A 21,584-nucleotide genomic window follows, 5' to 3' on the forward strand; every position below is an offset into this window, starting at 1 on the left:
CAGCACTTTTCAGCACACGGCAACCCAAAGTGCTTTACAAAATGAAATAAAAGACATTTAAGAACAAATACAGTGGAAGCACATTATGAAAAGGCCTTTAAAAAGCTAAGATAATAAAATCAACACAACAGGTATAAAATACATGGATAAAAAACCATACTGCAATTTGAATTTGAACAACTCATCCAAATGCAGCGTCAAAAAGATACGTTTTTAATCTTGATTTAAAAGTATCAAGAGTTGCAGCTGACCTGAAGGATTGAGGCAGTTTGTTCCAGATTGTCGGGGCATAAAAACTAAATGCTGCTTCTCCATGTTTAGTCCTGACTCTTGTAGCAGAGAGCAGACCCGTCCCAGAAGACCTGAGACTCCTGGATGGTTCATATTTTTGCAGGAGATCGTTAATATAATTTGGTCCCAAACCATTTAGTGCTTTAAAAACCAGCAATAGTATTTTAAAATCAAGTATTTGGCAGACTGGAATTATTTGTGAGAACTCGAGCAGCAGCGTTCTGAATCAGCTGCAGCTTTCTGATGCATTTTTTTTTAGCCCTGTGAAGACACTATTACAGTAGTCCAGTCTACTGAAGATAAAAGCATGGACAAGTTTTTCTAATCCTGTTGTGACATTAGTCTTTTAATCCTAGATATGTTCTTAAGGTGACAGTATGCAGACTTAATAACTGTTGTAATGTGGCTTTTAAAATGCAGGTCTGAGTCCATCACTACACCTAGATTTCAAGTTTTATCCGTTGTTTTGTAGTCTGCTGACTGAAGCTCTGCGATGACTTTTAATCATTCCTCCTTTGCTCCAAAAACAATAATCTCAGTTTTCTGTTTGTTCAATTGGAGAAAGTTCCTACTCATCCAGTCATTGACGTGCTCAATACACTTGCTCAGTGTTGTAATCGGAGAATAGTCTCCTGGTGTAATTTTTTTCTTAGTGTGATCTGCATAGATATGATAACTTAGGTCGTTGTTTTTCATGATTTCAGCCAATGGTAGCATATAGATATTAAAAAGCAAAGGTCCTGAGATGGAGCCTTGAGGAACCCCGCATGTCATATTTGTCAAAGCTGATGTGTAGTTCCCATAGAGACAACGTTTTTTCTGTCCTTTAAGTAGAAACCAAACAATTTAGAACTGTTGCCGAAACTCCCACAAGTTTTCTAGTCGGTCTAGCAATATGTTGTGGTCAACAGTATCAAACGCAACACTGAGATCTGTATCGATTAAAACTCTAACACAGAAAATACGTGTCTATGCTGCCCCAGGACGCCTCTTTGGAGATTCTGGGGCCTATTGACGTCACTAAGTATGGACCAATTGGCACACAGCTATAGAACAATAAGCACACCCTCAGGGGGGACTCCCGAGCAGCTCAGGAGTCCGCCCCGCGAGGCTCCCGGAGCGGACAGTGTGAGGTGGATTTCCCGCTGTGTTTCCTTGGATGCTGGATATGGACCAAGTGCCGTGCCAGAGGGACACCGCAGCAACCAGGAAACGGCACCAGTAAGCCAGCTCACACTGTCCGCTCCATCAGCGAGCCCCGCAACATCCCGCCAACACGGCACCCAGACCCCACGCAGCATTCTCATCTGTTTGTCATTGCTGGTGTCATTTTCTGGTTGCTAACAAACGCCATTGTAACACAAAATCACTGATGTTCAGCTGTAACGGTGGTAGTCTCATCAGAACAGAGTGGGCGAGCTGACCAATCAGAGCACAGTGGGCTCATAGGGAGGGGGGGGGGACACAGTTAATACACATACTATACAGAGATGCTGTATGATGTGATTGTGGAACATTGAACAATGTAAATCTATTCTAGTAGACCTCAACAATGGAATTATGATGAGTAGAAATGGCCATATCATGGGACCTTTAAGTGTTCACATTTTTTTTTCAGAAAATACTTGAAACTATCAATTCAGAACAAACAATCAATAGGAAAATGTTCACAGAGTTTACAATGCAATTCACAATGGTAAATTGCTCATAGACTTCTATGCAATCAGATCTCTTTTGCAATAGAGGAGTCATCCCTTGTTGGATATTAGAAATAATGTAAGTTTAAGCACTTGGTAAACTTGCTTTATTTTTTTATCTTTTTAATATGATCTACAATATGTTACCAATAAAATATAAAGTTCATGCGGTAAACACTATTGTTAAGAATGTAATGAGAGAAAAGAGGTCAGGTTAAAATCTGCAGATGACCATGGTTTGTCCCAAAAATGCTTGTTGGACTTGGAAGATAGCAAAAGTTCAGCAACAAAACAAGGAGTGCAGCTTCTCTCAGCCTGTGCTACTCTATATAGACAGCATGAGGGTAAAGCCTGACACTCGTCATATTTTAGCATTTCCCTGCTCCTCATTATTCTCGTCACAAAACTGCCATACCTGTGGTATATTTATTCACTTCTGGCAGATGGCAGGAATTATAAATCTATTTCACAGATAGCATCAACCAAAACAGAAAATAGGAAAATTCATTGGACAGCAGAAAATCTACTATAATGGATTTCTGTGGAGGAAAAAAGCAGCTTATATGTCACATTTTCCAACTTCCAGATTTGTGTGAAGAGGCTGAATTTATTCCACCGTGCTCCTTAGTGACCCCCTCACCACCTCACGGTCTGAAACAACACCCATTCAGTTTTCCTGGAAATTTAATCTTTGACAAGGAGGGTGATTCAGCTTGAGTGTGGGGCTAAATCTGCAATGAGTCAGTGCATCATTTCCTTGTGTCTAACTTAGGAGAACAGCAATAAGACCCTCTTTGCCAAATAATAAATAATATATTTCATCTAAAATAACAGGTCTGGAGGCTATGACTCAAACATTTCTCATTCTAGTTGTCCTGTGAAAGTCGATAACAAAATCATTAACATTCATGTAACTATTCATTTATGACATCCTATTTGTTAAGTCAATCGCAAGCTCAAATTATAATGCTACGATTACGACCAGAGTTACATTAATTAAACGGTTAGTAACTTTGTTAATTAATTTTTTTAGTAATTAGGTGTTTACAAGACATGACAGTAAAGACTTACAAATGTTCACCGAAACAATATACACACAAATGACAAAATAGTTATGTGTGTGTGTGTGTGTCTGTGTGTGTGTGTGTGTGTGTGTGTGTGTGTGTGTGTGTGTGTGTGTGTGTGTGTGTGTGTGTGTGTGTGTGTGCGTGCGTGCGTGCGTGCGTGCGTGCGTGCGTGCGTGCGTGCGTGCGTGCGTGCGTGCGTGCGTGCGTGCGTGCGTGTGTGTGTGTTGTAGTAGTAGTAGTAGTAGTAGTAGTACAGTAGTGATGGTCCCTGTGGCAGTCTTGTTATATGTACTGTCAGGAAAGGAAATTCATATATTCGATCCCTCTCACACTTTTCTCATCCCATGTTTGTAACGACTGAATGAACACAAGTAGAGGACTCAATAGCACGACTCAGAGACAGAGGCTTAGGATGCAAAAAGGGTCTTTATAGCCAAGGTTCGGTCAGACGAGGATTAGGCAGGGACCGGGTCAGGACACGAAGCTGGGTCAGGTACACGTGGAATCAAGACACTAGGAATAAACACTGCTGAAACGCTAGGAATAACAAAGACGAACTGGCACTGAAGGGAATGTGGATGCAGATTAAGTAGACAGAGGGAAAGATGATAATGGGGTACAGGTGAGGCTAATTAGGGATGGGAAGCAGATGGAGCTCAATCAAGGGCAGGAAAGCTGAAACTGAAATAAGAGAAACAAAAATGAAAACAGGAACAATAACAAAAAGATCAACATGCTGGCTAGGGCCTTACAAAGTTTCCTCCTCCTCCTCCTCCTCCTCCTCCTCCTCCTCCTAATTAAATTCTTTGTCCTGGGTTTCGGTGGCAACTGGTGAAAGGGCCTTTTGGCACATCACATCATGACCCAGTGGACCATAAGGTAAGTTCACTTCCAACACCTGGAGGAAAGTCAGACGGAGTGAAACAAGGCTTGAAACATTTCCAATCTACTCTACGAGTCCTTATACTGTAGCTCTATTGAATATGGATTCAATAGAGCTGTGTGTGTGTGTGTGTGTGTGTGTGTGTGTGTGTGTGTGTGTGTGTGTGTGTGTGTGTGTGTGTGTGTGTGTGTGTGAGACTACGGGGTTTTGTTTCTCTATGTATGGGTAGAAGAAAGAGTGAGCAAGATAAAAATTAATCACGTCAATAATAAAACAAATAATAATAATATAAACAATATACCAAATAAATGCATTGGTCAAAAAAAGTAAGAATACTAATGATAATCTTAATATTTAAGATAACCAAAGGGCTCTGTTTTTTTTGTATTAATCAATATGAGTTATTTCAGAGCCTAAATTAAAATGCAGACCAGGCACGTGCACACATAGACATCAAAGTGGGCTTGAGCCCCTGCCCTTTTTCTTCCTCCAGAGAAAGTGCCCTTTTCCCCCGCTTTAATTTTTTTAAATATATGAATATATATCTACTGCTGTTTGCGCACAGTTTCCCTTTCCAAAAATATATTGATTGAATAAAAAATGAAAATATCAGATAGGGAGATTAGACTTTGAAGTTCCGATGCTCTCTCTACCCTCCCTCCCTCCACGTCTCCTGCACAGCGGTGCGGACATCGGCAGTCACTTGCCAGACAGGTAGCAGCACCTCCCACTTTACTGTCCCATGTTATGCCGGCTTTTCTTGGCTTGTTTTGAAGCTGAGTGGTGATGTACAAATGACTAAACTGCCAGTGCCTCGAGTTTACAGCTAATTAGCTAAAAGACAATAACAAATATAGTTAACTAGCTAGTTAACCTATAGTAGGCTAGCTAATGGATAAGTTAGCTCAAGGTTTAGCGAGGGCAATTTATCACGGGCATACAGGCTAATGTACTGTACTTAAGGGGAGACGGACACTAAAGGTGAATACAGTAAAATGTGTATCTAATAACGTCATCACAATCGCTACATTGATATGCAAATTAGGCTTTAACTAGGCCTAATTAAAATGCGCTAATTTGCATGCAGTTACCAAGGCACTGCACGTGAAAAGGATCAAACAAAAAAAAACATCACCTCACAACTTCCCCAGATAGTTATACGTCAAGTCAGTATTTTCCCCTGAAATGTTATGTTTAAATGCAGATTAGCTTTAAATCTATAGATGAATTCAGACATAGTAAAACAAACACCATTTTTTTTGGAAGTTTTATTTCCATTAGAGTGAAAGAAAACATGGAAGCAAAATAGACCAAAATAACAAGTAGGCTACATGAAAAAACGATATTTTTTTTCTGTAATCAGTGGTCAAGTTGTAAAAAAAGCCAGGGGGGATGGTGGATCTGCATGCCCCCCCCCCCGGAGATTAAAAACAAAAACTAACCTGCAATTCAGGGTAGTTGAGTAGACTGGATATATGTTTGGTGCTGACTGCCTTAAGGGCCCTTAATTTGATCTGATGACAGCGCATTTGGTGGGAGACCAACGTTGTACCCTTTTGATTAGTGTTTAAGCACAAAGATAATTATTATATTCTATTACTGTAAAACAACTTGCATGCTATGGATATATTACGTGTCAGATACTCCTGTCATTGATCTTGACCAAGGCACCTCAGAATTAGAGTTGGTCCCATGGCTACCACTGCTCCTACATAGTTAGGGTAAATGCAGAGGACACATTTTCCCACTGGGTGCAAGTGCAACTTCAACTTCAACTTCACACTCACAATACCTATAAATCTAATGGGAATTCATCCATTAAATGTTGAAACAAAACCTCACAAAACATTGAACATGAATCCTCTCTAGTCAAGTCCATTTTAATTCAAGTGCAAGAACATGGATTAAACAAATATACTATTTACAAAATCTGAAAATAATACATATAATATGATATACAAATACAAATAAACAGTTTTATTCAATGGCTACCAACCCAATTCTCCCCTATACTGTAGTATCTCATAGGATCTTCCAAAGAGTTTCATAATCATGTTTTTTAATGACAACTTTCCGGGCTCTTGCTCTCAGATCATTAGCCAAGCTATGACTTTGTAGCCAAGACTTGACATAAACTTCTGGTTTGAACATTTGTAGTGGAGGGCCAACACACTTGATGAAAAGCAAGGCTGACATACTTTTTACCTCTAGCGTGCTTCTAGTTGTGGTTAAAATGTTCATCTGACTGAACCCACGCTCACACTCAGCTGTGGAGATGACCAGTGTGTTCACTGCTTGAAGGAGGGGTTTTAGCTCTTCTGGTGCTTGTGGTGTCATTTCATCAACAGTTTTGAGTTTCACCATATCAACATATTCCCTCATTCCTCTCTGAATTTGTCTGCCATCATCAAGCTTGAAAAAGGAGCAGAGTTCCTGTATTTCCTTTTCGGCATAACGAACACCACACACATCTGGCCAGTTTGATGGCTGCAGCACTTTGACATTGTCAAGAAAGCTCTGGTACTCTTCTTTGCTTCTCTGTTTTCCAGGCAGTGATCCCATTCTTGTCTCAATTTTAGCAGCAAAAGCATGAAAAAAATGTTGGTGGTTTATTTCTCTGCTGTGTCTTAAATTATTTGTTAGTGGCACCCCTTTGAATAGCTTCAAACCGATTGCAGTCTGAGCCACTTCTGCCGCTGGTCCAGGCTGCTCTGCCATGGACTTCAACACACGGACCTGCCGACTGAGTATTGCTACAGCCTTGGGGAGCGTCATGTTTCTGTCTTGAAGAGAGAGAGAGAATTCAGACAACTCTTCTAAAGCATCATACATGATTCCAAGATTGTGCACAAAGGTGACATTAGAAAGGCGATCTATTAAACCACTGAACATGCATTTCTCTGTTGAACTTCTTTTAGGATCAACTGAGGCATTGGAAAAGTGCTTGTGCATTGCAGGGTACTGCTGCCATACAGCTTTAATGGTCCTGTAACTGGATGCCACCCATCTAGTGCTGAGAATTCTCCCTATGTTCAGACACTGTAAAGCAAGTTCCTCACAACATTCAGTGAGCTCACGGCGGTTTTTGGCCGATGCATGATAGAGACTGTACACTTTGTCAAAGAAAAACTGGAAGTCATTCATCCCTACAGTTTCTTCAACAGCATCTCCAACACTCAGCTCAAGACGGTGGTTCATGCAGTGCCACACCATTACGTTTGGAAACTTTTCTACGATTTTGGTTGCAACACCTGCTTTACTTCCAAGCATTACAGAAGCTCCATCTGATGCAAAGCAAACAAAGCGTTCACTCAGAATAGCTTCAGAGAAGCCATGATGTGACAGATTTTTCATTAGAGCTTGATAGATTTCACCTGCATTGGTAGCAGAAAGCTCAACTAGATCCAAGAAGAATGTTAGGGGCTCTTCACTCATCCCTAAGCTCGCTCTAATATAAATGATCAATACTGATTTTTTACTGTCAGTTGTAGCTTCATCTATCATAACAGAAAGTTTTGTTCCACTTTGAAGGACCTTTCCAACTACTCTCTTTCGCATTTCATTTGCTATGTGTTGGCTGATTGTTGCACAGGAATAGTCTGAATGTAAAGTTCTTCCCATGTCTAGTCCATTCAAGACTTGCAGATCAATATCGGACGGTAGATCTGTGAAAGGCCTTCCAGATTTCACAATCTTGTAAACTGTACGAAATACCCTATCAGTAGTTAAGAAGTGATCCCTTTGCATTTCAGAAGTCAATGTTTCCAATGTCTTTTCTTTTGCTTTTTCCATGGTTTTCTCAGCTGCTTGGTGATAGTCTGACATTTTATGCTTGTGTATTTTCTTACGAAGAGACTGCAGCTGTGCTGCTCGGTTTGTACCATAGGCTGTAACCTTAACGTTGGACCACTCCTCAGCAATATGCAACTGGCTGCTCCCACCTGTACTTGGCCCAACCACTTTCATTTTCTGGCAGGTTAGGCAGCCAAGTTTTTTGCTTTGACATATTAGCCATGGATAATACTTTTTTTTCTCCCTGAACTTGGTAGATGTCCAGCATTCAGGGATATCTTGCTCATTATCTCCCTGGTTATTTTGGTCAGAATCATCGACACTATCTCGCCCTGCTTCTGCCTCCTCCTCTCTTCTTTTTTCTACCACAAAAACATAAAATCTATGTTAAAACCCCACTTGGTAAGATACATTTCCCCTCTTCGAAAAAGAAAAGTGTATATTTAGAATGATCAAACCTGTTCCTTCTGCAGCTCTAGGCTCCTCTGCTTCTGCCTCCTCCTCTCTTCTTTTTTCTACCACAAAAACATAAAATCTGTTAAAACCCCCCCTTGGTGGGATTAGCTACATTTCCCCCTCTTCGAAAAAGAAAAGTGTCTATTTAGAAATATCAAACCTGTTCCTTCTCTAGCTCTAGTCTCCTCTGCTCTAGTCTCCTCTGCTCTAGTCTCCTCTGCTCTAGTCTCCTCTGCTCTCCTTCCTGCTTCCTCGCCATGATTATCCTCTATATGAAGAAAACAACGGCATTATGGTTTTGTTAGAATGAGCAGACAGTGAAGTAGGCCTACTGTCAAGTTGTGTTTTTTTTTCATATAAAATAAGAGCGATGACATTCAACCACCAGAAGCCGCTATCACACGATTCGGATGCATGCATCACATTTAAAGCTTTTTAAGTAATACATTTTGGTCGCTCACAGTGACTAAAGGTGCAATTTTCACACTTAATTTATATTATATGATCTCACTAAAATGAATGGAAAGCTTATCAAACAAAGTGCTTAAATCACTAGTGGATACATGATCATCGAATTGATACACAAAATCAGCCTAAAGATCCTCCAGGAACCTTAATTCAAATGGGTTCTTTCGGAACCAGTTTTCATACTGAAGAATCCCAAACTTGGACTATCTACCATCCTTAACTGAACTTCACCGGCTGTTTCAGGAACCGTCAACGACACCTGTTCTTCTCTGTGTTCTTCTGCCCCTGTCGTCTCTGCTTGTACACTAGCTTGCTCTGCCTCATCCTAAATTACATTTTTTTTTTTTCCCCGACTGAACATGTCTAGGCTAGTTAAGTGTGTTGCTTATGCGGTCGCCTAAGCAGTAAAGAGCTGTGGGAAACCCTGCGAGATATTCCATGTGAAAAAGAAATCAAATCTGACATTAGCTTTGTGAATATAAGAAAGGTCTAACCTGACGTTGGTTACTATAGCAGCTAGTACTAGCTGCCTGGCGTTAGGCTAGTTAACAAGAAAAAAAACGTAAGCTCCCAAACTATAACTCTGTTGTTATCGCCTCTGTCCAGAGATTACACATTTGGTGACATATCAAAAGTATTCTTGACTTACCTTCAGTGGTACTTTTTGTCCTCTTAAAGCCGAAGTAGTCCCTCAGGTCAAGCTGTCCTTGTCGCTTACTGGCCATGATGCTTGCACAGGCTGCGCTGCTATCGTTGACGCTGACTGACTTGACATCAATTTCGTGATCGTGATATGTGCACGAGCCCCTCGTCAACAGTATTTTAGCGGCTAAAATAATGTGGACGAGGGGCACGTGACGTGCACATATAAAATGTAGAATGTTGAAAATTAAACATTGGCAATATTTCCACATTAATTGATCAAATAACAGGGGATGGGAAGGGGGGATGGCCGTTTCATAAGGGGGATGGTTTTGACCATTTTAATACCTAAGGGGGATGCCATCCCCCCCATCCCCCCTCAACTCGACTACTGCCTGTAATGCTAAACAGTAACTTCATAATTTTGATTGTTGGCTGCTCATTTAATAACTATTAATTGTGCTAGTTTGTTGTCTGCTCTTATGCGTAGTGAATAGCCTACTCAAGAATACTATTGTCTCTGTGTCAGCTGATTCTTTTGTAGAATTCTGTTGAGTATTAAACAATTGCGTGAGTGTGAGGGTATTACAAATAAATTGGTCAGTAAGTCAGAGATGTGCAACTATATTTAACTTTTTGTTTTAAATTTTGTTTTATAAATAATTATGGGAAGTGCCCTTTTTCTCACTTGAGCTCCCGGCCCCCATAATGTCTGTGCACGTCCCTGATGCAGACGGACTGTAGCGGTTTGTCGGTGCAGCAGGCGTTCAGCACCATGGACAACGCCGCGCATCATTTCGCGCTCATTGGACCGGCACCGGGAGAGAGAGAGAGAACAGCTCCTGGAAGTTTTAAATTGGACTTTCTCTCTCACTCTCGAGAGACAGAGCTGAAACACAGATCTGTCTGAGAGCCTCATGATGATCGTCTGGTTGGTCTGCTGCTCTCTTCCCTACTCCGCCCCCCTTTAGCTGCTGGAGAGCGGCCAACAGTGATTTAAGTTGGACAGAGAGAGGAGACAGGAGCGTCTTTGCATACAGTGGGTAACCAAAAGGTGATTTTTCCGAAGAATCCCCTGATCTTCACAAAGTTTGGCAACTCCAGCGAACTCACTTTTTCTCAATTCTCCCATATTTCTGTTTGGATTTTCTTTCTCTATTTGCCATGTCTTAAAGACACAAGTGTTGCTCGCGATAGCTTGTAGACAATTATTTTCCCCAAACTTCACAACAAATAAATGCCAACGACACATTAGCTTTCGTTCGGTGCAGTGTGGCCACCCAGTGTGCCGCCGCCGGGACACTGGACCGCGATGATCGTGTACAACGTGAGCCTAAGCGGCTGCGCGGGGGCAAACAGCGCGCTGTGTGCCGCGGTTGGGGACGGGCACCAGGGGGGAGGCTCCTACCGGTCCACCCTGAGTCCGACAGGGAACCTGTTGGTGGCTGTGTTCCTGGGCTTCATCGGCACTTTCGGACTGCTCAACAACCTGCTGGTGCTCATTCTCTTCTGCCGCTACAAGATGCTGCGGTCTCCCATCAACCTGCTCCTGATTAACATTTCCATCAGCGACCTGCTGGTTTGCGTGCTGGGGACTCCGTTCAGCTTCGCCGCCAGCACGCAGGGAAGGTGGCTCATAGGGGAAGGAGGATGCATGTGGTATGGCTTCGCAAACTCCCTGTTTGGTGAGTAGAAATGCGTATACGATGACCGTGTGGGTTGTATTTGTACTGTACGTTGTTACAGGAGACTGATAGTACGCCGTATTTGTGGAGCTGCAAGAGCACCTCGTTTATTCAAGTAAAATATTTAATTTCTTGGGCTCGAAATTAAAGATACAAAAATTATGCCTTAGCATATCTTTCCACGTAACTCTTTGTCTTTTTGGTTGTATCAAACTTGCAAGTAAAAGTATGAAATCTTTGTAGCCAATATGAATTGAACTGAGACAATGAGTTGCTTTATACGCCAAATTCAAAAAAATCGAACCCATTGTTTGGTCGATTTATTTGTTTTTCAGTCCTCCACATACTTGTGAAAATGGTCTCCCTTTTAAGCTTCCTTTTCTTAATTGTGTTTGTAATTATCATGCAGATTTTAAAGGCTGCAGTTTGTCTCATTGGCTGTTGTGTTTGCGGAAAAGCCGTACGAGGTAACCCAGTATAGCGGGGTCTCGGATCTCACGCATGGACGAACCTTGCGGTCCCTGGTGATGCCTTGGTTTATGTCCGGGTGAGGAGATCTTGTGTAATACAGGACATTATCTCCATTTGGGGCTGCATGAGTGACTGTTGAATCTCTTCAAGCCCTCTTCCAAAGCTGCTCGTTTCATGGCTTCAGGGCCATTTTGGGAAGCATGTGCTGAACTCTCAGACGCTCATTCACTCGTTCAAATGTCCTTAGGAACTCTGGAAATGTGTCACACAGAGCTGTCAGTGCATTTAGGCTGATGTACTGTAGGCTATAAAGATATGTACAGAGAGGTATCAAATGGCCGCTAAATTCTTGTTACTGCCTGAGGCAAGGGAAGATCATTGCTCATTAAGGTCTCTGGGATGTAGGGAAATGCAGTTGTTGCAGAAACAATTCACCATTAGGAAATGTGCAATGAGAAAAGGGGCTCTGGTTTAGTGGTGAAATGTTATAAGGTAAATGTACTCAAATATTGCATACAATACCATTTTAAGGTACTTTAGTATTTTAATGTTATGCTAATTTATACTTATACTCACATTTTGGTAGTCCCTAGTTCACTTCACGGATTCTGATTATTAGCTCATAGACAATATACATAAACTAAAATAACTTACATTGACATCTAATTATAGGCAGAGGTGGAAGAAGTACTTTTAGCAATATAGGGGGGAAGGTAAACGTATTGGTTACAAATAAAAGTCATGCATTCAAAATTGCACTTTAGTAAAAGTTCAAAAGTATTGGCATCAAATTATGCTTTAAGTACGAAAAGGAACTGAAGTAATTTTGCAGATTTGAACACCATCTATTTATAATTGTGGTATAATAATCATTGATGCATCACTTCACTGTTGAATTTGGTAAAGGTGGGATTTATTTGGATTACTTTTGATAAAACTGGGTAGCTTAACCTTTAATATGCTAATGTATACGTTGATTTATATTTTTTGTATTATCTAAATCCTCAAAAATGTTACCTCAATCTGTAAAATAAATGAAGTGGAGTGAAAAGTACAACATTTGCCTACAACATGTAGAGAAGTATAACGTTGCATAGTGTGAAAATACATGTTACATTCCACCTCTGATTATAGGCTAACATTTCCAATGTGCATTACACTTAAAGTAAATAAATATACAGTATGTAAATATAAATTAACCAAAACTATAAAAACCGAGAAAATAAAAACAAAAAGCAACATCAGTAACAACCGATTGTGGTTTCCATGTGTGAGGACTTATTCTGCTAAATGTACGGCCAGAGTTATGACACTTAACCATTACTCTTCCATCTATAATGCTATTGGGGACCAGTCCGTAACACACTCAGTTCTTCAGAGAGCGTGTAATAATCTCTCCAATGGCAAGATGGACATCCGTTTTCTAAACCATAATGAGATATCAGGGGGATCTTCATCCTTCCATTTCTGCAGTATCGTGAGGCATGCAGCATTCAAAGCAATTCCAAAAATGAATAATATGAGTCTGATCCAAGAACACTTGTATATGGCTTTAGATGGATATCAATGGGAGACACATTTTTTAATCTGGCTTTGAACTGAAGCACAAAAAGATACCTTTCAGCATAATAAAGAGCACATAGGATCATATTACATCAACTCACAATTTACATATGTGAATAATCTTGTTTTGGGTCTCACGGGATCTGTTAGAAAAAAGCATTAAAGATAATGAATATTTCTACTTTTAATAGAGTATATAATCTGAGTACTTCTTCCACCACTGGGTCTACTTTTGCTCAAGGGTGCTGATAGCGATGCAAATTGGGTGCAGTGATAACACTGAGAATAATTGCTTTCTCACCTGGAACAAGACACAGGGTGGGGAAAAAAAGCTATTTCTAGAGGACATGGCTGCTATGTAAAAGTTGCAAAAAGGGAGTTTTGTATCAAAGAAACATAAAAACTAAAATCATATTGATTTTGCTTGAGCCCAGAATCCATCAAAGCTTCAGATGCATGATTAGGAATGACATTTGTTTGATGCTACAAATCATTTGCAGGATGCTTTAAGCATAAAAGTGCTCTCCTATCAGCGGGTGTCATTGGCCTGATGCTTGATTTGAGGTTATTTAATGAACAGCGCTTTCTTGTCATCAGTCCCTAATTGCTTTAAAAGCTTTTTCCAAGGCATCCAAAACAAGCTTTGAAGACCAGGCAGCCTGTCGGATCTTTGAAAAACACTCGTTTATCCTCTCTGTGACATTCACACAATGTCAGGACATGTGCACTCAGGTGTTTTAAAATATCAAAGTGCATTCAAAGAATGTTTGGCAGACCAACATTTTGAGAGGCACCACTTGTCAGTAATTACAAGAAAAACACATGAGTAGAGAGTTGGCATACACAGGACAAGTTTTGGTTGGCCTTGTTCATTAGTATGCTTGAGTTTAAGTCATTAGGAGTGGCATGTTTTAATAAACTGTCATGTTTTTTGCTTTGTTCAAGCAATACAAACCATGTTAAGTGAATCAATGCCAATGGTATTCATGGTAAGCTTCTTTCTAAGATGAATTCCAAAATGACATTGGGAGACAAACATGTTTACTTTGTGAATGGCTTCTAACAGGATGATGAAATAGTAAGAGCTTTTTGAAAGGTGTAGACCTCCGCTGCCCTTTACAACCATCAATGCAGGATGCCTTACTTAAAGTAAAGCAGCGCCATGCACACTTCTAAACCACCAAACATGTTGATAAATGTGAAGTAGAAGATGGAGGCTGAATTTGGAGAAATGTGTTGCTTCTGTAACCCTGTGACACATCGGACTGTTTCTGAGCATGGACGGATTGTGAGACAAAACTGTCCACCACCCCACACTTGTGGGCAGAACACCCGGACTGAGGACAATTGTTGCGGTAGTTTTATCTCTTTGAGATAATACTGAGTTAGTGGTAGTTTTTTATTTAGAGATGATTGTAAAGCGATTGTTCTGAATAACTTTTGTTGATGGTTATTTGGTGTCTATTTGTGTATGTTCTGCAACTTTTATCCTAGTTTTTCGCTCTTTGTATGTTTTTCATATCCTTGTGGTACTATTGTGACTTTTAATGGTAGTTTGGCCTATTTGTGGTAGTACTCATAATTTTGAAGTTTTTTCTGATAGTTTTGTGTTCCTTTTTGGTAGTTTTGTGTCTCTTTGTGTATGTTCAGCACCTCTTTTGGGTTACACTTTACAATAAAGTACACCACATGTGCTTAGTTACTGAGTAGTGAATAAGGAACGACTAGATACTTAATGGTTAGTTCAGTCAGACAACTCACGTGTTTCTTTAACATGTTTATTAGAAGCAGCATATAGTTAAGTTTGGCGTCTAGGCTCGGGCATCATCACTCCCTAGATATACATAGCAAGATGAGTGATGATCAAATAACTCACCCCCGAGCCTACAGGTGGAAGCTGGGGTGGAAGCTGGGGTGGCGGTGGGGCAGCAAGCAGCAGCGACGTAGAGGTAGCTGCAGCAAAAGCAGCAGCAAGCAATGCATAGAGAGATATCTGGCAGGTTAAATAGAGCGGCATATTAAGGAGACTCTGTTTGGTTGGTTGTAGGGCAAGGGGGCGTTATGTATGAATGCAGCATAAGTGCTCGAGTTGACTGCCTGAACTAGCTCGCAGGCTTCGCCCCATTTAATGAGGAGTTCCTCAGTGACTGCGATTGAAGAACTGATGGCTAGTTACTGGTAAACAGACTGGGGGGGGGGCACTGTATTAATGAATGATTCATTGATGGTTAGTTAATGAGTTACTTTGATTGAAGAACTGATGGTTAGTTACTGGTTAACAGACTTGGGGGTACTGAGTTTCCTGTCTTCTGTTTTTGTAGTGATGTGACGTGCAACCAGTGGCGTAACTATCAACGGTGCAGCCGGTGCAACGCAAAAAACTAAATAAAACAAAAATGTTTATATATTATTTTAAATATTATTTTTTAATATTTTTCTTTTGGTGCCCCAATGGCATTGACCGGTTCACGCAGTCTTCAAAGTAACCAAGCAACCCACATGAATTTGTAATTTGTCTGTCCAATGACCTTGCTCCCCTTTCATGTCATTTTGCAAGCAAAGTGCATGGAGCCACATGACCTGGTGTTAGGACAGTTAGCTCCTCCCTGCAGCAGAGGAAAGAGCTGCAGCCTTCCAGCCCTCACACTCAGTGAGAGAGATTTATGCAGCACAAACGTCCCTCCATGGCTTATTCTCAGCAGGCCACCGTGTTGCCTCCTTTTATCTAGTGCTACTATTTCCACCCAGTATATTCAACATAACTAAATTGAATTTTATTTGACTTAAAAGCCTCTTTCTGTAGATCTGTCAAACTTTTAAAATTGAAAACGGATTCAAAAGCACTACTTTCACTTCCTCTGGGATGAGTTGGCAAGCCAATTCCCTCCACAGGATCACTTAATTTCAGTCGTATCGCAGAGAAATAAAGCGAGTCCTTGACGTTTGTCAGTATCAGGATGTACTCTGATTGTAGCTGCTGTCTCGCTAAACCCTCGTGTTATGTCGAGATTTGGCCCCACCTGAGGTGTGTAACGCTGACATCCAATTTATACAAATCCTTCTGACAGGAACTTGGCGTGTTTGAGCTAAAACAGAAGAGAAAGAGAGATGGCTCAAAGACATCATTAGAGCCGTTATTGTTTTGGATAAGTCATTCCTCAATAGGCTATTAAAAAAAAGTAAAGGAAAGAGTATAAGGGAGGGTCTGAAAAGGAAAAGTGAAATGGATTGTTTAGATGAATAACGCCGGGTGCAGCTTTGACAAAGTGACTGCCTGTCTTCACTAAATCTCTATGAAGCTTTTGCCGAGTGATTGATGTTGCTTCAAATTAGGGGGCATCACTCTCAATGACAAAGACATTGTTAGCTTTCTGTTGGAACATTGTATTCCTTCTGCCTCCCGACATTGATTTCTACTTTTTGCCACAGCTTTGAGCCCATAACGTCTAGGATTGTTCAAAGACTGAACAACTGAAGATACAGCGCTTTATTTTTTAGACTTTATGCCAAGAGCAAAAAAAATGAAGACAATTCGTGCAGACGTGTGTGTGTGTGTGTGTGTGTGTGTGTGTGTGTGTGTGTGTGTGTGTGTGTGTGTGTGTGTGTGTGTGTGTGTGCGCGCTAACACAACTCACACCCTGCTCTTTCTTCTCTTGGCAGTGGAAGCATTTAGCCGCTTCACCTCTTCTACCTGCCGCTTTGCATTTTCCTCTCCATGTCGCTGAACTTTAATACAGTGGGGGGGGGGGGGGGGGGGGGGTAGGAGAGGGTCTGTGTTTCTCACCAGGTCTGCGTGAGCCTGCATACTGTTAGCCGCCTCATCCGGCCTCCAGTGGACTCTGCACACAGCCACTGTACTAACCTTGCCAGGGCTGCTAGATGCATTCTGACGTTAGATTCCCCTCCTGCATGCACGCTCATCTAGGGGAGCAAATGCATGTGGGACTGGCTCCATACAAAATTCCTGCTAGGGTCAGTGCGAGGTTCCAGTTGATTTCCAACAGGTCCTGGCCTTTTTTAATATGAAACTCTTATCGCAGTGTTCAGTCGTTAAATACAGCTTTTAGACTTGCCAGAGGGAGAAGAAGTATAGTGGCTGAAAGGTGCAAACACGCTACAACGACCAAAACAATTCCATAAGGAGAAACGTGCTGCATGTTTAAAATAAAATGCATATATAAAAAAGACACATTTGACAAACACATGCAAATAATAATAATATTTATTTGTATAGCCCTTTTCATACAATAAGTGCAGTTCAAGGTGCTTCATAAAGAAACATCTTCACGGACTTGAAAAAACAACACATTCAGAAAACACATACCAACTTGACGAAATATGTGTGCCGCTTACCTGAAGCGCTACACATAAAGAAACGCTGCAAAGGTAGACGTTTGGGGATTATAAAGTTGGCCAAAGGTCACTCTTGCTGAAAACTAACCTAAAATGTAAGTTTTAATGGCTTATTTAAAAAATGTTTCCTGATTCCTTTCAACATTATTACAGATCTACTGTAAGCTAGCTAACTAGCTAGTCTTGCCTGGTTTCCTTTGTGTTTTGAGCTTCTTGCAGCCTTTGCCTTTGAAGCGTTTAGTTTATGCAGTCCTTTTAATTAAACACAGCATGTTTCGTGACGTTGGTGAAGATGCATGTGTTTTGGCACATCTGTGTTTTTATATTTGCATGGTTTTTGACACTGCAGCGAGTTTCTCCTTATGGAAAGGTTTTGTCGGCCACTATAAAGAAGTACTCAGATCTTACACATAAATTAAGGTAATAATACAGTGTAGAAATACAAGTAAACGTCCTGCATTCAAAATATGACTTACAGTAAGAAAGGTGAAAATGCAGCAAAATATACTCAAGTTCCAAATCTAAAGGTATTTGTGATGGAAACTTCTGAAGCAATGGAGACAGGACTCAGAGAGACATGGGGAGAGCAGGAACTTTGATGGCAAACACTGACGGTTTTTTGGAGCTTAGGCCGGAGAATTCACAAGACATGCGCTGTGCCTCGAGTTGACCACAGCTAGAGATGCCAAACCAATTCTGAAGATCTCTACCCCAGACCCATGTATTTAGCTGGTTCTGAGAGAATAATCAACATGCTGCATAACAAGATAAAACAGGCAAAGCACAATAACACCTCTATCAGCTGACGCCAACAGGCAGGAACAGAGAGACAAAACACTGAGAGCACAGCAGCCAATGCTACAGGTGCCTAAGCTCACTGAGGTCAAAAACTGGGTCAAAGTTATATTTTGACCTAAATCAAAATATAATATTATTTTCAAAAGCTTTACAGTTCAACAAAAGGATACCCAACAAATGTAATTTTATCAATTAAATATTGAATTGTTCTCTCTTAGTAAGATCCCATTTTCAATAAAATTGCGGTCTTACCTTGACTTGAAGATGAAGTCCATTTAACCATTCCTTCTGGACAAAAATCTCTATTACTTTTTTGTAAAAGTCCTCCTTATCTTCTTGTAGTTTCAAAAGTCTATCATAAATCTAATCGATAGATTTACGATTAGAAAATTATAAAAGTAGGGTAGACATGTGGATATTATCCGGCTGAACAAAACGTGCATTTATCTAACAGGTACGTTTCCCACAGATCTTATTTTGAGCTGGTTTCTAAAATCCTATGGAGAAATCTCATTGCTATTTGTGGAGGGAACCCATGCGTAGTTTACTTCCGGGTTTTAGGACGCGTCTCTCGTCTCCTCTTCACACACCACACTTTTCGCGGCACACGTACTTACAGCCAATCAGCTCTGAATTATGTGAGATGACGTATGGTGGGGATGGCAGCTCAGTTCCCCTATGGTCATTATTTTTTTGCCAGACACATTAAATAGGACAATATTCTGAGCATGCGCAGTGTAGTTTTTACAGTCACCGTTCACTTAGACAGTGGGAGGGAGGGGCATGATCGGGTTTTGTCCCACATGGCTCTAAACAGCTCAATAGGCTGTAGACACTAATTAGAAGAACACAGACTAAAACAGCAATGTACAGACGAATCAGATGATTAAACATGATCTTAAAATATATTTTATATATTTTTTTGTTTATTTTTTTCATTTAGTTGTAATCTTTATATTTCTGCTGACACTAGGTGGGGCTGTGCCCCTAATGACCAGTCGACACTGACTGTATTACATTTCGGAAGTAACTTGCCCAAAACTGATTATATCACACATGTTTGATTGGTGATGCTTTAGTGTGTCTCTCATTTAAAACGTGTAGCTGGTAAAGGGAGAGCTAACATTAACATATTTTACACTGCCAGGTCTCTAGGTTTTAGTTAATTTAATTCAAACAAATTAAATTAAAAGAGGAGCCAGTAAAGTTGTCAAATGTATGTAGTGGAGTAAAAAGTAAAATATTTGATGCAATAATGTGCAGCAAATGTGAAGTACCTACAAAATGTACCTCAGTGCAATACTTTTCACTTTTACTTTCCACCACTGCAACAACCCACAGAGCAACTTCATGGCTGGCATTAGGCGGTGTATGTTTTGTTTGCGTTTCCTTGGAACTACACACAGCACGTGACTGGTTTTGATTAAGTAGGTCAGATATAGATGTGCATCACACAGGCACAAGCAACACCTGGCTCGTGATGTTAATTTGTTGCGACGTAAGAAGAAATCTCAGCGAGGGAGCGAGAAAGCCGAATAATGATGCTCCGCGGTAAAGGTCAGAGAGAAGAAGCCGGATAATTAGCCCATGTAATTAATAGTGTAGAAGATCCTGCAGCAGGGACAACGATATGTAGTGGGTTGGAGTCAGGCATTAATGTGAATGATGGTCTTTGCACGCGTTGTGCATTACTTAAATCCGTCAACTATAATAAGCCAACATTTATATTCTGATTTCTAGTTACCTGTTAGTGTGAGTGACAGTAGTTCTGTTTCACATAGTACGATCTGGGAAGATGTAGGTCCTATGTAAAAAAGGTTGCACACTCTAATATTTAATTGGACCGCCTTTAGCTATGTGTACGGCACCCATTCGTCAAGGCATCATGTCGATAAGCTGCTGCAATTTCACAACATGTCATTCTGTCCAGTTGCATTAATTCCGCCAAGATATTGTATTGATGATGATGGGAGAGTCGCACCGCTGTGCAAAGCCTTCACCAGCACATAATCATTGTTTCCATGAGGTTACTATTTACTATTTTAAAACGATATCTTGACAACTTGTCAGGTGTTGACTCGAACTCAAGACGCTATGTGAACACAAACCCTTATAAACAAATTTTTAATCCTTTGTATTTTATTAAAACTGCCTACTCCTGGATTTGTAGTAAAAGACAAACTAGATGCTTTCATAAAGACAAATAAAACAGAAAGAATGAGGGAACACCATATCTGGAATAAGCTCATTTGATTCCCTGTCTTATCAGATCATAAGATGTCTGATTGCATCACGGTCTGTCTGTGTTGTGTTTTGTCTGTCTCCGGTTTCCTTTTTTATTTTGAAAAGTGTTCACCCCCTGGGTGTTTCTCAATCGCGAGGATGCTGGCTCGGTAGTCACGTACTTCCAAGTCACTTCCTTCAGAAACAAAGCAACTATGCTTCCAAGCCACGGCTTTGGAAAACGAAGAAGAATGGAACAGGCTAACAAGTGTGCCACTCTCTCTAACGGTTTCAACATAAACTGTACCGGAAATAAATACCTCACGATATCTATCTAATTATGAACTTGCTTTACTTTTACGGAAAACATTTTTGGTGATAACAAACAAATGTAACAAAGTAACGTATTTACCAACACATGTTCTACGCCACTACATACTTACATTTAAATGTGTGCTGCGTCGGTTCAGCAATTCTCTGCAAGGGTTTTTGAAATTGGTCCGTGCGCAAAGCATTGTGGGGATTTTAAGGACGCGAAGTCTACCCATGTGCAGCCTCGAAATTTCCCCCAAACAAAGGACGCGGCCTCGGTGGAATTCAAAGTATGCTGGAAATTGGAAAAGTCCTTCGGCAGCACTCGATGACGTAGCATCCTTGAAATATTGGCTTGGAAGCCAGAATCCTCGAGATTGAGAAACGGCCTCTGTGTTTGCCCTCCTGTGTCTGATTGTCTGATTGTGTTCACCTGTTGCCCTTGTGTTTCTGCCTCCCCTGCCCAGCTGTGTCTTGTCCTGTGATTACCCTTCTTTGTATTTAGTCTTGTCTTCCCCTGTGCTCCATGTCGGTTCTATTTCGTATATGGCTTCGCCCTCTAAGGCTATCGCTATTGGGTAATCCCCCTGCGCCCCCGCGCAGCACTGAAACACTTGTAGTCCACGCCTACCCGCAAGGTGAGCCCCACCCTCGGGCCTCCTTCCGGTATAAATAGGAAGGAGGCCCGGCAATCTGCTCCCTCTTTTTTTCAGCAAACCAGCACAGTTACTGAAGCACAGCAATTGAGAATCATCATGAGCAACAACTGCGTCCGTGATTGTCCCTCATGTGGCTCTGGGTTCATAATGAGTTATGACCTGCAGAGATAAAAGCAGTATGCGAATCCTGCCGGGGGTCAAAGCACGTGTACGCGGCTCTAAAC

The 21,584-nt window shown here is 41.0% G+C and overlaps 2 protein-coding genes across 2 annotated transcripts in view; one reads left to right on the top strand and one right to left on the bottom strand.

Moving 5' to 3' along the window:
* Positions 1–5,748: 5,748 nt before the first annotated feature.
* On the bottom strand, positions 5,749–9,661 carry LOC307019817 (E3 SUMO-protein ligase KIAA1586-like). Its single transcript, XM_079650922.1, has 3 exons — positions 9,304–9,661; positions 8,347–8,454; positions 5,749–6,721 (listed from the first exon to the last, which is right to left on the bottom strand). The coding sequence occupies exons 1-3, from the start codon at positions 9,566–9,568 to the stop codon at positions 5,961–5,963; spliced, it is 1,134 nt and encodes a 377-aa protein (XP_079507048.1). The 5' UTR covers positions 9,569–9,661; the 3' UTR covers positions 5,749–5,960.
* A 344-nt stretch (positions 9,662–10,005) lies between these two features.
* Positions 10,006–21,584, top strand: part of LOC307018306 (vertebrate ancient opsin-like) — a 112,102-nt gene continuing 100,523 nt past the window's right edge. The window contains exon 1 of the mRNA XM_079648498.1: positions 10,006–10,981. Coding sequence (XP_079504624.1) covers positions 10,609–10,981 — 373 coding nt within the window. The 5' untranslated portion in view covers positions 10,006–10,608. The remainder of the gene's footprint in view (positions 10,982–21,584) is intronic.

This window comes from Notothenia rossii (assembly GCF_949606895.1).
Source record: "Notothenia rossii genome assembly, chromosome: 9".
Lineage (NCBI taxonomy): Eukaryota > Metazoa > Chordata > Actinopteri > Perciformes > Nototheniidae > Notothenia > Notothenia rossii.

Excerpts from the sequence above, each read along its gene's own strand:
- LOC307019817 (XM_079650922.1), bottom strand. The coding sequence starts at position 9,568 with ATGTGGAAATATTGCCAATGTTTAATTTTCAACATTCTACATTTTATA. Across the intron at positions 8,455-9,303 it reads GACAAAAAGTACCACTGAAG|AGGATAATCATGGCGAGGAA; the intron begins GTAAGTCAAGAA and ends TTCTTCATATAG. Across the intron at positions 6,722-8,346 it reads TAGAGCTAGAGAAGGAACAG|ACAGAAACATGACGCTCCCC; the intron begins GTTTGATATTTC and ends TCTCTCTTCAAG.